Source organism: Anomaloglossus baeobatrachus, chromosome 10 (genome assembly GCF_048569485.1).
Source record: "Anomaloglossus baeobatrachus isolate aAnoBae1 chromosome 10, aAnoBae1.hap1, whole genome shotgun sequence".
Taxonomy (NCBI): Eukaryota; Metazoa; Chordata; class Amphibia; order Anura; family Aromobatidae; genus Anomaloglossus; species Anomaloglossus baeobatrachus.
The window spans coordinates 117,986,093-118,000,726 of NC_134362.1; the positions used below are offsets into that span (position 1 = coordinate 117,986,093).

The 14,634-nt window shown below is 48.5% G+C and overlaps 1 protein-coding gene across 2 annotated transcripts in view; it reads right to left on the minus strand.

Annotated features, from left to right (window-relative positions):
- Positions 1 to 14,634, minus strand: part of SPON1 (spondin 1) — a 2,596,838-nt gene that overhangs the window by 2,182,797 nt on the left and 399,407 nt on the right. For both annotated transcript variants that reach the window (XM_075326637.1, XM_075326638.1), the window contains exon 2: positions 8,006 to 8,112. In XM_075326637.1, coding sequence (XP_075182752.1) covers positions 8,006 to 8,112 — 107 coding nt within the window. The remainder of the gene's footprint in view (positions 1 to 8,005; positions 8,113 to 14,634) is intronic.

Sequence of the window (14,634 nt, forward strand, 5' to 3'; positions counted from 1 at the left end):
CGTAGTAGAAAACATCGCCACTGGGGAATATATAAGGGCAAAACGCTGTTTTACAAAAACGTCGGATTTAGAGCAGGAGTATAAAGAAATAGACAGGAGATTTGTTGCTAGGGATTACTCCCAAAAAAATCTTGAAAAATCCAAAATAAAAGTGCACTCCAAAACTAGGGAGCAGTATTTAAAACAGGGCAGGGGGGAAAATTCTCACAATGTGCAACCAGTTTTTTCAACTAAATTCAGCAAGAATTATTATTACATAGTGCACATTGTGAGAAGATTCCTACCGGTTTTGACTGCGGATGAAACCTTGAATCGCATATTGGAGGGAGGTGTCAAATTTGTTTCAAAGAAAAATATCACACTGGGTGCGTTATTATCCCCCATTGATCATAATAATAAATCAAAGAAAATGGATAAATCAAACTGGTTATCAGTGAACGGTTCATACAAATGTGGTGGAAAAACCTGCGGTTTATGTAAATATGTTACTAATACAAAGAATGTTTTATCATATACTAATGGGAACCAAATTGACATCAGAACAATGATAAATTGCAGTTCCACAAATGTTGTGTATGTAATCTCTTGCACCATGTGTCAACTGCAGTACATAGGTCATACCACTAGGACACTGAGAAAAAGAATATCAGAACATGTGTACGATGTCTTAGGGTACTTTCACACATCAGTTTTTGGCCATCAGGTACAATCCGGAAAAAAAAGGATAAAACGGATCCGGTATCGCATCCGGTTTATCCCCATAGACTTGCATTGTAACCGGATTGTACCTGATGGCTTTGCGGTGCATCCGTTTTTTTCCGGATGCGGCAAAATAATTAAATCCGGCGGCCGGATACAACGTATCATGTAACGTTTTTTGGCCCCTTAAAAAAACCGCATTGTGCCGGATCCGGTACAATACGGCATTAAATAGAATGGGTGTCTATGCATGCCGGATCCGGCGCAATGCGGTTTAAACCGGATGCGGTGACCGCATCCGGTTTGGTAAACAGAGCATGCGCAAATTTTTTTTTTCCATCATCACAAAACTTATAAAAGGATCCAGCACATTCTACACACCTCCTGCCGGTTCCTGACTTCAACTTCTGCTGTCCTCCAGTCCAGTGCTCCAGGGAAGAGGTATGTCCACAGTACTGTCCACAGATCACCGCTGTGAGCTGCGTACATGTACTTAGACATTTTTTTTTCTTTTTTTGCAGGTGCAGTGTTGCCGTTAAATTTGTGGACAGCCAGTTGCTGGGTCCGTTTCTATTCGGTGCAAGTGCGAATTTGGAGGAGAGTGTTCCTGAGGTAATGTCCACAGTACTGTCCACAGTTCACCGCGGTGAGCTGCGTACATGTACTTAGACATTTTTTTTTCTTTTTTTGCAGGTGCAGTGTTGCCGTTAAATTTGTGGACAGCCAGTTGCTGGGTCCGTTTCTATTCGGTGCAAGTGCGAATTTGGAGGTGAGTGTTCCAGAGGTAATGTCCACAGTACTGTCCACAGTTCACCGCTGTGAGCTGCGTACATGTACTTAGACATTTTTTTTTCTTTTTTTGCAGGTGCAGTGTTGCCGTTAAATTTGTGGACAGCCAGTTGCTGGGTCCGTTTCTATTTGGTGCAAGTGCGAATTTGGAGGAGAGTGTTCCTGAGGTAATGTCCACAGTACTGTCCACAGATCACCGCTGTGAGCTGCGTACATGTACTTAGACATTTTTTTTTCTTTTTTTGCAGGTGCAGTGTTGCCGTTAAAGTTTGGCCCATCAAGTTGGTGTGCGTGGCCTGTAATAAAAAAAATATGTCGTCTTCTGGTAGCCCGCCCTTCGGTTCACAAACAGAGGTATTTTTTTTTTTTGGTGGTTATTTTTTTAAAAAAACAAAAAAAAATTTTTTTAAAGAAACGACATTTACACAGGTGGCCGAAACATCACAGGAGATGCTGCCAGAAGAGGACGGAAGGGGTGGAGAAATACACGGAGCGGGCGGTCATAGTGTAAGTTTCATACAGGAATTGTTTACCACAGCACACCAAACACATAAGTAAATAATGTTTTTATTTTTTTCTTCACTAAAGGCTTCAACTTCTAGGGCTCACGATAGAGCTCCCCCAAGACCGTCCCAGGGTCGTCGTCGAGGTGGCGGTGGTCATAGTGTAAGTTTTGTTTTTTTTTTTTTTTTTTTCATGTCAGTGTGAATTTTTGTCTTTTTTTTTTAATTTCTTTTTTCTTTATTTGAACAGGCATCACAGCGTGCTCCCGATTCTGACGGTGAGGAGGCCGGATTTATCAACATCGACCTCCTCATCGATGAAGTTAGAGAGAGGGAGCCGCTGTGGAACATGGCTGACCGCCGCCACGCTGATTCGATCGTAACCCGTCGACTCTGGGACGAGGTATGCCACGCAGCGGTAGAAGGTTGGGGGGAGCTCAATTCTCGTGGCCAGAAGAAACAGCGTAAGTATTCACAGTTCAGTAGGTTATGCTGCAGGATGTAATGTGTTGTATACTAACCACTTTGTGCTTTCCACTTTCAGGTGACAAACTTCAGAAGCGGTGGCGGTCTATCAGGGATCGCTTCAAAAAGGAGTTGAATCAAGAGATGCAGGCCCCGAGTGGATCCGGAGGACGCAGATCGAAGTACCGTTACTTTAGAGCGTTGTCGTTCCTCCGGACAACTATGGTGTGCAGAAGGTAAATATTCCCCAAAATATGTACAAAATATAATATTTTATGTCTGATTTTTTTTGCCTTTTTTTTTTTTCTGTGGCACTGTATAGCAATAAAATTAATTATTATTTTGTTTTTCCTCTTTTTACCAGCACCGTCTGCAGCACTCAGGAGCCTGCATCGAACCCGACAGGAGCGATCCCTGAACAGTCCGCCACTGGGGAACACAGGCACAGACCCCACCCATCTGAACCTTCCCTTCCATCTACATCTGTCCCATCCACCTGCGCTGGAGCTTCCCGTGAGACTTCATTACCTTAAGCTGCTGGTGATGAGATAGCTTTTCCCCTACCCCACCCCTCTGACACTGCTGCCCTCAGTAGAACACCTTTGGGTTCTGGGCGTCAGCGTCATAGGGGTCAGGAAAAGAGCTATGCGCCCGAGTTCTTGCATCTAAATGCAGCCTTCCAGAACGCCATTCAATTATTAGCCGAACAAAATCGTTCATCTTTTAGCTTCCTAAATGCCAATATGGAAAAAAATACACACGAATTGTGCACGCGTCTGGACAGGCTGCATTTAGATGCAAGTAAATCACCCAATCATTGTTTTTTTCAAGCCGTACTAGAGCGCATGGAAACGCTATCTCTTGACCAGCAGATGCATGTAATGCAAGCCACACGGCAGGCTCTGGCGCAGGTTGACTCCCAACCACCTCCACCCACCCCTCCTCCAGCACCTGCCCCCCCTCCAGCCATTGTCCCTACTCCCTCTGCTGCCCAGTACCAGCCTTCTGCCCAGTACCAGCCTGCTGCCCAGTACCAGCCTGCTGCCCAGTACCAGCCTGCTGCCCAGTACCAGCCTGCAGCCCAGTACCAGCCTGCGGCCCAGTACCAGCTCCCAACCACATCTGCCCCTACACTTCCTACCCACTACCACATCTCGCCTTCCACACCCATCATGACCCCAACTCAAGCCACTAATTCACCCGCCACCTCTTCTGTCTCCCAATCCCTCCACTCCACCCCTCAATCCTTACCAAATCCCATCCCATCTCCTGGTTTCCCTCTTGGTTTCTCAACCACACCTTCACCTTCTGTTACTTCCCCACCACCACCACCAACACCACTTTCCACCCTCAATACTCCAACTGTGCGTGTGTTCCCACCTGTCAGCCCCTCCAGTACTATCTCCACCCCAAGCCCAAGATATACCAATTTATAATTTATGTTTGTAATAAAAATAAAAGTTTTTTGTTGAAAAGTATTTATTTGTTCTTGTTTTTTTTGGGGGTGAATATTATTTTGCAAGTTAAGTTAATAATAAGGTAATACAAAAACATAACATGTTGAAATTTGACGGTGTAAAAATTACAAATTTTTAAAACGAGTGAAAGATTAAAATTAACAAAGTTAACAAGATATTTTTTAATTTATTTTTAACTATTTTTATTTGTTATAAAACTAAACAAAAATATTACACCATTTGATCTTGCCAATCTACTCTACCTTCTGGGGACACAAAATAGTCAGCATATTTGTCACGGATTGTTGAACAGGCAACACTACTCCTAAATCCAGGACTGGTGTAGTCAGACAAAGCGGTGGATTCCAAACTATGGTCATCCAAGGACAAAGGTTCCTTTGTTAAAACAAAATTGTGCAGTACCACACATGCTTTCACTATTTCATCCACAGTTTCAATGTTTAAATTAATGGCTGTTAACAACACTCGCCATTTGCTGGTTAGTATCCCAAAGGAGCATTCCACCATTCTTCTGGCTCTGGATAATCTGTAATTATATATTTTTTGTGTTTGCGTCAATCCACGGCTTGCATATGGCTTCAATAGATGTTGGGAGAGTTGAAAGGCTTCGTCGGCCACAAAAACAAAGGGCATTGGGGGCTCACATGTGCCAGGAAGAGGTCTTGCAGGAGGGAAATCAAAAGTATTCCCATAGATTCGCCGCCCCATTGGGGACATTTTAAAGACCTGAGAGTCATTGGATCTCCCATATGCGCCAATGTCCACTGAGATGAATTTGTAGTCCGCATCCGTTATTGCCATTAGGACAATTGAGAAATACTTTTTATAATTGTAGTATTCTGACCCCGAAGCAGCTGGTTTCACAATTCTTATATGTTTGCCGTCCACTGAGCCAAGGCAATTTGGAAACTGACAAATGTTATAGTATTGTTCAGCAATTGCAAGCCATCTGTCCCTGGTGGGCTGGGGGATGAAATCCTCATGGAGGCAATCCCACAAGGCTTGGCAAGTGTCTCGAATGATTCCCGAGATGGTGGAAATTCCTAGTCGAAACTGGTAGTGGAGGGATGAAAGCGACTCTCCAGTTGCAAGGAATCTGTAAAGGAAAGACAATAATTATAAAAAAATAATAGCAAACACATTACAGTTAAAAGACAATTTACAGGAGGATACAATTTAAAAAAAAAAAACTTACCTAAGCGTAACCAGCAAACGCTCCTCGGGTGTTATAGAGTAACGGCAGAAGGTGTCCGTTTTACGTATGTTGTCCGCAACAAGGCCAAGGAGGACGTCAAAATTATTCACTGCCATCCGGACATAGCTTGTGAATTTTTCATGGTTTCCACGGAGCTCCAGGTATAGGGTTGAAAACACCCCACGTGTCAGTCTCTGGGCAGTCAGGGGATGGATCCAAAAGCGTCGATGTCGCTGACGCCTCAGTCGCTGTCGCTCCTTTTCTCTGACGATGATAGCCAAGCGATTTGCCTCAAATATAAAATCTGCAGCGATCTTTGTGTAATTTGAAAGAATAGCATCCATGGTTTCTGCTTGCCTCTGTCTTCATTCTGTCATATATGCTTCAAAATACTGTATATATACTATATGTTCCCAATAGCCAATCAGAATACGGAACGCGTTAATTGTTTGTTTAGTGTTTAAAAAACGGATCCGTAAAAAAACGGACATAACGGATGCAAAACGGATGCAAACCGGACCCACCGGATCCGTTTTTTACCGGATCCGTCCAAAACGGATCCGCTTAAAACCGGATCCGGTGGGTCCGGTTTGCTCCGGTTTGCACAACAAAACCGGAAACGTTGGATACGGCAAAAAAAAGGACTGTACCTGAATACAGAAAACTGATGTGTGAAAGTAGCCTTAAATAAATCAACCAGGAGTCCCTCAGGAGCCTCCCAGCATTTTCTCAGTGTCCATGGTGGTGATTTGGGTAGTTTGCAGGTGAGCGGCATAGAGAAAATACTGCTACCTAGGAGGGGAGGAGATATAAAAAGAATGTTACAACATAAAGAGATAAAATGGATTTTTGAGATGGAAACAAGGGTTCCTACACTATGAAACATAAGAAATGATATAATGTATTTCTATTGAGAATTTATTTGTTGCTCACTTGTTTGGTTGCATTTATAAATATGAATGAAATTGGATTTTTGCATATTTAAATTTTTGTACTGATTGCTGACATCACATCCTGTGCCACGTTTCTAGTCTTGATTCATTGTGAGATGTGTTGAGACTGAGTAAGGACAACTAGTCTGAAACGTGTCCTCCTAGCGTGGCATGATGGATTTTTTTTTTGAACCATAAATTTTATTGATTTTTAACAAAAATTGAACTTACATGTTATGAGTTATTTTGTCCAGTCAGTTATCCTTAATAGCAAAGATTATCCATTCCCAGTCATTCGTTGCTAACAATCGATCTGTCAACATATAATATCAAATCCCAATGATTATACCGCCACTTCAGCAACAGATGGACGTGAGCACCAGCATTCCCCTTCTCCTATTCTCACCTGGAATCGGAGTAATCTAGCCACTTCCCCCATGTTACTTCGAACTTGAACCCTCTATTATTTTTAATTGCAATCATCCGCTCCATGCTACAATTGTGTTGCATCTTGCCCCTTATTTCTTGAGCAGTCGGAATCTGTGGTGTTTTCCATTTACTCGCAATGCACACTCTTACCACTGTCTGAAATTGTACGGTTATTATTACATCATTGTAATCCATGTCTTCCAGGCCTATAGACAACAGAGCTTTTTCGGGGCCCAGCTCCATATTATATCCCAGTATTGAACTTAAGCACTGTTGTGTTTCTGTCCAAACCGGTTGTATCATCCATGTCTTCCAGGCCTATAGACAACAGAGCTTTTTCGGGGCCCAGCTCCATATTATATCCCAGTATTGAACTTAAGCACTGTTGTGTTTCTGTCCAAACCGGTTGTATCATCCCACACTCCCACCAGATGTGAAGCAATGAACCCGGATGTTTGTTACACCTCCAACATTTTTCTGAGTTCCGAGGATATATTTTCTTTAGCCTTACTGGCGTGTAATATCACCTATATAGGAGTTTCCTTGATATCTATAAATGGTTGATACAATGGGACATTTTTTTGTGTATTTGAAAAGAATACGCCCATTGTTCTTCCAGGAATTGAGTTTGCAGGCATGATGGATTTTTTAATATTTCTTCAATAAAGGACTTTTATTTTAAATTACTGGAACCGTGCTGGATCAAATTTTTTTGAAGTCTTTCTGTCTGTGTATACTGTCTGTCTGTGTATACTGTCTGTCTATGTATACTGTGTCTGTGTATACTGTGTATGTCTGTGTATACTATCTGTCTGTATATACAGTCTGTCTGTATATACAGTCTGTCTGTGTATTCAGTCTGTCTGTATATACTGTCTGTCTGTGTATACAGTCTGTCTGTCTGTGTGTGTATACAGTCTATATATACTGTCTGTCTGTGTATACAGTCTGTCTGTATATACTGTCTGTGTATACAGTCTGTATATACAGTCTGTCTGTCTGTGTTTACAGTCTGTCTGTCTGTGTATACTGTTTGTCTGTGTATACAGTCTGTCTGTGTAATTTTCTGAGGGAAACAACTTCAAGGTTGCTAACACTTTTGGCCATGACTGTATATATGGGTATCTATCTATCTATCTATCTATCTATCTATCTATATATATATATATATATATATAATTATACTGAACATACATATATGTTTTTGCAAGAGTGGCAGTGAGACTGTAGGACGTTTGAGTGGTGGAGGCGGAGCTGGGGTGGAAGCGGAGCTGGGGCGGAGTCCTAAGGGGGCCCGAAAATTTTGCCAGTATGGGGCTCTGAAATTCCTAGTGGCGGCCCTGCCGCACAGCAACCTAACAATATGTAATTTCATATTTTCTTTCACTAACATGAAGCTACTGTATGTAGCAAAATGCAAAGTGCATTCTGCAGTGTAACTGAAGCGCTTGTAATTGACTGAAAAAATAGCAAGCAGAGACTGTCAAGACATTCAAGATAACTGAAATCTTTTACCTGAAAAGACCCGGCATGATCATCTTCTTTTTCTCCATCTTTACCCTCCTTTAGTGCAATCAGAGTAAATCCTCTAAAGTAGGCAGGACTAGCAGCAGCGAGAGTTACTGAAATATGAAGATAATACATAGACAAATGAACCGCATTGTATAGTGGATCACACAGAATAGTACAAAACATCTAATGTTATGAAGGACATTATGTGATGGGCTTCAAATTTACTATGTCATTTTTACTCTTCATCCTCCTGATCCAACAACTAATACATTATACACCTCTTTACCAATGTTTCATAAAGGTCAGCCAGTTTTATAAGTTTGAGACATCAGATGGGATACACAATATTAGTTGCAGAAAGAGACACCAATAAAAAAGCTGAAGATATTAGAGACATGAGAGTGATATTGTGACACCCTGGCGCTGCCAGGTGGTCACAGAGGAACACTACACCCCACACAACACCATCTCACATCAGGTACCATCTGCCACAAAACCCTAGCCACCCCCCTCAGGGTAGGAAGGACACACCAGTGGGCAGGACCAAGCGGATTGGGAGCGCCCACCTAGGGGTCTTGAGGATCCAGGGGAGGGAACCAAGTAGTTCAAGTTGGAGTCCAGGAAGAGTGCTAGTGCAAGTTCAAGTCGGTGTGCAAGTGGAAGTGAAGTCTGTGCCTAGTGCAGGGTAGCCAGGATAGTGGCCTTGGTCTACTGGCTAGGTGGCAAGCAGTGGACCATGTCCAAAGGCGACGGGAGTCCGGTCGCGGGAAATCCAAAGTGGACCGGGGAAGGGTTGAAGCCCGCCGGTGCCGACAGCGGAGATTCGGTCCGAAACCGTGCTCAGGCGGGGTACCTGGAACCTAGTTAGAAGAGGGTTGCAAGCCCCTTCTCTAATTAACCAGGCCGGGACAAGGTTCCAGACGTTGTTTCAGAGTGTTAGCCCAGATAGAGCAAAACGGCTGCCCAACGCGGGGGATATGGTATCCGCAACAACCCACTGAGATCCCACGGGTCAGTTTTCGCGGGCACATCTCCCAACCAAACAGAAGCGGGAGAGGACTTCCCCGTTTCACACGAGGTTGTCAACGAAAGGAGAAAAGTACTTAGAGCCTGTGAGGCAAACCCTGGGATATGAAGATGAATTATGACTTCCAGTCATAATCGCTCTCATCACTCCATGGCAGTGCCCCCTCCCTTCTTGTTCTCAGATGTCCAGCATCTGTGAAGGTGTCACATCCTAGCAACACATCCCAGGGCCATCTCCTGTGATATGGAGATTAGGTTATGTGGGAACAATGGACACAGGATGACTCCCTGCCATGACCCTGTAGTAGGGGCTGCTATCTAATTAGCAAGGCTATGGAAGTATCCAGACAGAACGACTCCAGTAAAATATGGTTCATATCTCGCAAGCCATATTTCCGATAAATATGGCAACCATAAAAATGGTGTTTGCGCATGCGGACGATGCTGGCACACCTTTTTTATGGAAGTGGGAGCTTGGGAAATACCCCAGGCGTGATATCAGCCAATGGGGAACTAGTAGACAGGTCATGAGTCCTCTCGTTCTGTAGCTAAATTCATAGCTGTCACAATGAGAGCGTCGGCGTCCGCCTACGACGCTCCCAGGCCAAGTTATGGCCATATTCCATGTTGTGGATTTTGTCCATAACTCCAGCCAGGGGTGGAGCAGTGCTCCCTCTGAGGTCACTAAGGTAGGAGGGGACCTGGATTTGCCCAGGTTGATAACCCTACTTCGGCCATTTTCCAGTGTTCTTCTGCTCGGGGGCCTGGTTGGGAAAGACCTGTGAGGGAGTTCCTGGAAACCTGGTCTACAGCGCCCCCCTGTGGCCAGACGCACAAGGTAACTGCTGGAACTGTGTATGCCTGTTTGTAACCCATGCTTTGATTGTAACTGTACTCTGACATATGTATATTCTGTAGATCTCCTATTGTATATATTGTATTTTCTAGTGTGCGTTAGGCTGATTAAATTATATAATTAATCTTGGGCTGTTCTGTTATCTCGATCTTGAATCCCACGTCTGTGTGTTCGGCTAATAGTTACCGTGAAGCGGTTGGTGGCAGCGAGTTGTGCCAAGGATTATTGTGGGGAGGCCAGTGAGATTCGGGGAGGTTTTATATATTCCGCCCGCGGAGGTCGGGGGAATATATACCCTACTCTCACCGGGGACCCTTCAATAATCGGCATAAGTAGTATAGCGGCCCCCTTGCTTATTGTCGGGCAATTCCATAATTGGCCTGACTATAAGAGGGGCGCTAGAGAGCGCGTCACGTGCTCTGTCTGTCGGTCGGGAGGTATAAAAGAGGGGTGACCCCCCACTTGTTACCCCCCGATCGTGACGTACTGGTAGCCAGCGCGGGGGATTTCTGAGTGACCCCCCCCGGTGGTTCGTGACATATTGGTGGCATAGCGGTGGGATCGAGATAATAGTGTGTGTGAGTGTGAGACCCATACTCCCAGACACTAAAGACTGCCTGCAGCAGCTGTGGCTGCTGGGGTCTTCAGACTAGCTCAACACTAGAGTGTCAGAGTGCAGATACTGTAAGGTGTGTGGGTGCATCAGGTGTCAGTTCTGTGTCAGTGACCAAAAGTCTGCAAGAATGGCTGATGGCACCAGGAGCAAAGCCAAAGGAATGGCCGATGCTCAGGCCAGAGACGATGAGGAGGTTGTCCACGAGTCCTCCAGGAGCCCGACGCCAGAGAACAGCTCTGCAGAGGACATCGCACAACCTGGCAATTATGGACAAGATGAGGAGCAGCTCACCCAAGGGTCCTCAACGAGCCAGATGCCAGCCCTCCGCTCTGCAATGGACAGTGAATCACCAGGCTCCGCAGCGGGCCGCAGATCACCACGTGCCATTCCACCGAGCCTGGGAGGCTCGGATAGCCTTCTTCAAATGGCTATGGCCCTACTCCAGGCTGGAGACCGGGAGGGCTACCAGGAACTCATGGCAGAGCGCAGGGCAGTGTGTGAGGCTGAGGCTGCGGAGCGGCAGGCAGAGCGTGAGGCTGCGGAGCGAGAGCGGCAGGCAGAGCGGCAGGCAGCGCGTGAAGAGCGCCAGGCAGAGCGTGAGGCTGCGGAGCGACGGCAACAGGCAGACCGTGACCACCAGCTGCAGCTAGCTCAGCTCCGGCCCTCATCAGCCACACGTGACCTTCAAGACACCAAACTTCCAAAGGTCCGTGTTGAGGACTTCCCAGTGCTGGAGAAGGATGGAGACTTGGACTCTTTCTTGACTGCTTTTGAACGGACTTGCTTGCAGCACCATCTGGACAAGGACCAGTGGGCCAAATACCTGACCCCCCGTTTAAGGGGTAAGGCCCTGGATATCCTTGGGGACTTGCCTGCTGAGGCAGATCAGGGCTACGACACCATCAAGCGGGCCCTGATCCAACAGTACAACCTCACCCCAGAGTCCTACCGCAAGAAGTTCCGGAGCCTACAGAAGGGACCAAAGGACTCCTGGGCTGACCACAGGCGGGCACTTGCCCGAGCTGCCGACCACTGGACCCAAGGCCTGCAGCTTTCCACCGGACCGGAGATCCTGGACTTGTTCATCACGGAGCAACTCTTGTGGAACTGCCCTGAGGATCTCCGCCAGTTCATCCGAGACCAGAAGCCAAAGGGGTCCACGGCTACAGCTGCCCTGGCCGATGACTACACCAACAATCGGGCTCCTGAGGCCAGGAGAGCAGCCACCAGCAGCACCTGGAGAGGGGGTAAGATGAACTCTGCGACTGCCCCACCTGCCCCTAGACTGCAGGGGGTGTCCCCCTCAACTCCCCTCTCCAGGCCCGTGGCAGAGCCAAGACGGTGCCACCAGTGCAACCTACCTGGACACTTCAAGGCCATGTGCCCTCAGCGTCCCAAGGCCCCGGCTCCGTCCCCGTCCCAAGGGCCGCCCAAGGTGTATTGTGTGGGTGGGGGTGGTGGTAGGTCCCTGGACAGCTTCCAACCTGTCACCGTCGGCCGGTCTGTGACCATAGGACTGCGAGACAGCGCCTCGGAGGTGACTCTGGTGCGGCCTGAGATGGTGTCCCCCCAAGACTTGATCCCTGGAAAAACCCTTGCTGTCTCCGGGATTGGAGGCATTGACCCGGCGCTGCCTGTTGCTGACATTTTTGTGGACTGGGGCGCAGGGCGAGGGGTGAGAGAGGTGGGGGTAACTGATCGGATCCCCGCAAACGTGCTACTTGGGACAGATTTGGGGCAGATAACCTCCCAGTTTGGGCCCCAACCAAGGGCTGAACCTTCAGCCAGTACTGACAGGCCTCCGGACAATGTTAATGTGTTATCTATGAATGATGTAAGGGAGGAGGGAGTGAACTCTGATACTTCTGCTTGCATAGACACCATAGACACACACACAGCTGCAGCTGTGACAGGGGAGGGGGTCAGAGAAAGGTGTGACAATGCCTCTACAAGTAATCAGCCTGTGAGCTGGGATCTGTTGCCCTCTGCAGGGATAAGCAGAGAGCAGGGTGCTGCAGGGGGAGGACCAGTGTGTGGGGTGGGGGCTACCACAGCAAATGTGGGGTCCCCAGAGATTTCACAGCGGGGTTCTGTTGCTGCAGGAGGGGAACAGGCAGGTGAGATTGGGGCCGGTCCAGGAGCGGAAGTGCTCCCAGGTAAGATCTCGGTGCATGGTTCCCCCACAACCGGGGTGTCAGGAAGCCAGGTAGGTCTGCCTGAACCGGCGACTTGGTCAGGAACGGAGGAGGAGCAGGCACGACCCACGGTCGCAGCGGCTGTGGCCGCTGTCACCCGCAGTGGGAGTGCTGGAAGCCAAGGGGCCTCCCGGAGGTCCGATAGCTCTTCCCCTTCTGACCAAGTGGCAGCCGAGTCAGGTGGAGGCCAGGACACAGGTCCCGGGGTACTGACTGAAGATGTGACAGTCTCGTCGATTCTGGCCACATCTAGTCAGGGGTTTCAGGCAGCGTTAGAAGCTGACGACAGCCTGAAAGCTCTTAAGGAGCAGGCGGCACAGCCTCCCTCGGACTCGGACCCGGAGCGAGTGGTCTGGGACCAAGGACGGCTGTACCGGGCCACGGTCCAGCAGGGTTCACCGGAGGCGTGGCCCAGGGACCGACAGTTGGTGGTACCCTATCCGTTCCGGACGGAGTTGTTGCGGATCGCACATGAGATTCCGATGGCCGGACACCTAGGGATCGCTAAGACCAAGGCCAGGGTAAACCAGCATTTCTACTGGCCAAAAATGGGGGCCGATGTGGCTGCCTACTGCCGTTCGTGTGAAACCTGTCAGAGAGTGGGGAAGGCGGGGCCACACCCCAAAGCCCCACTAGTATCTCTGCCAATCATCGATGAGCCTTTCAGGAGGGTGGCTGTGGATCTGGTCGGCCCGCTGGCCATCCCCAGCAGCTCCGGGAAACGCTTCATACTGACGGTAGTGGACTATGCCACCCGGTACCCAGAAGCAGTGGCCTTGTCGTCCATTCGGGCTGACAAGGTGGCCACCGCATTGCTGGAGATTTTCTCCCGAGTGGGTTTTCCCCAGGAAATGCTCACTGACCGGGGGACCCAATTCATGTCCCAGCTGATGGAGGCCCTCTGTAAGCAAGTCCAGGTGCGACATCTGGTGGCCAGCCCGTACCATCCACAGACTAATGGCCTGTGCGAGCGGTTTAATGGCACCTTAAAGCAGATGCTTAAGATGTTGGTCGACTCCCATGGGCGTGACTGGGAGCGGTATCTCCCACACCTGTTATTTGCTTACCGGGAGGTTCCACAGGCCTCAACAGGATTCTCACCGTTTGAGCTCCTGTACGGGCGACGTGTGCGGGGCCCCCTGGCTCTGGTGAAAGAGGCTTGGGAAGGGGATTTGGCCACCCCTGGAGTGTCGGTTATCGAGTATGTCATGCGCTTCCGGGACAAAATGCAGGCCTTGACGCAACTGGTACGCGACAATATGGCTCAAGCCCAGGCCGATCAGAAGCGTTGGTACGACCAGAACGCTTGTGAGAGGACCTACCAAGTGGGTCAAAAGGTGTGGGTACTGGTCCCCGTACCACAGGACAAGCTTCAGGCAGCCTGGGAAGGCCCATACCTCGTGTACCAGCAGCTCAACCCTGTGACGTACCTGGTCACCCTGGACCCTGCCCGTGGAAGGCGGAAGCCCTTCCATGTGAACATGATGAAGGCACATCATGAGCGGGAGGCATATGCGCTCCCCGTGTGCAACCTGCCCGAGGAGGGAGAAGCGGAAACCCTCTTGGATATGCTAGCCCAGGTTAGGGCAGGCGGATCCATTGAGGATGTGGAGGTTGGCCACCAGCTCTTGGAGGACCAACGGTCCCAGCTGTGGGCCACCCTACACCCCTTCCGGGGGTTGTTTACCAACCAGCCCGGAAGGACTAACTTGGCTGTCCATCACGTGGACACTGGGGATCATCCCCCGATCCGGCGTTCAGCATATCGGGTCTCCCTGGAGGTGCAGCAACACATGCGCCAGGAGATTGACGAGATGCTGAAGCTGGGGGTGATCCAGGCATCCAACAGCGCTTGGGCCTCGCCTGTAGTCCTCGTCCCTAAGAAGGACCGAACCACTCGGTTCTGCGTGGACTACAGGGGGCTCAATGCTGTCACAGT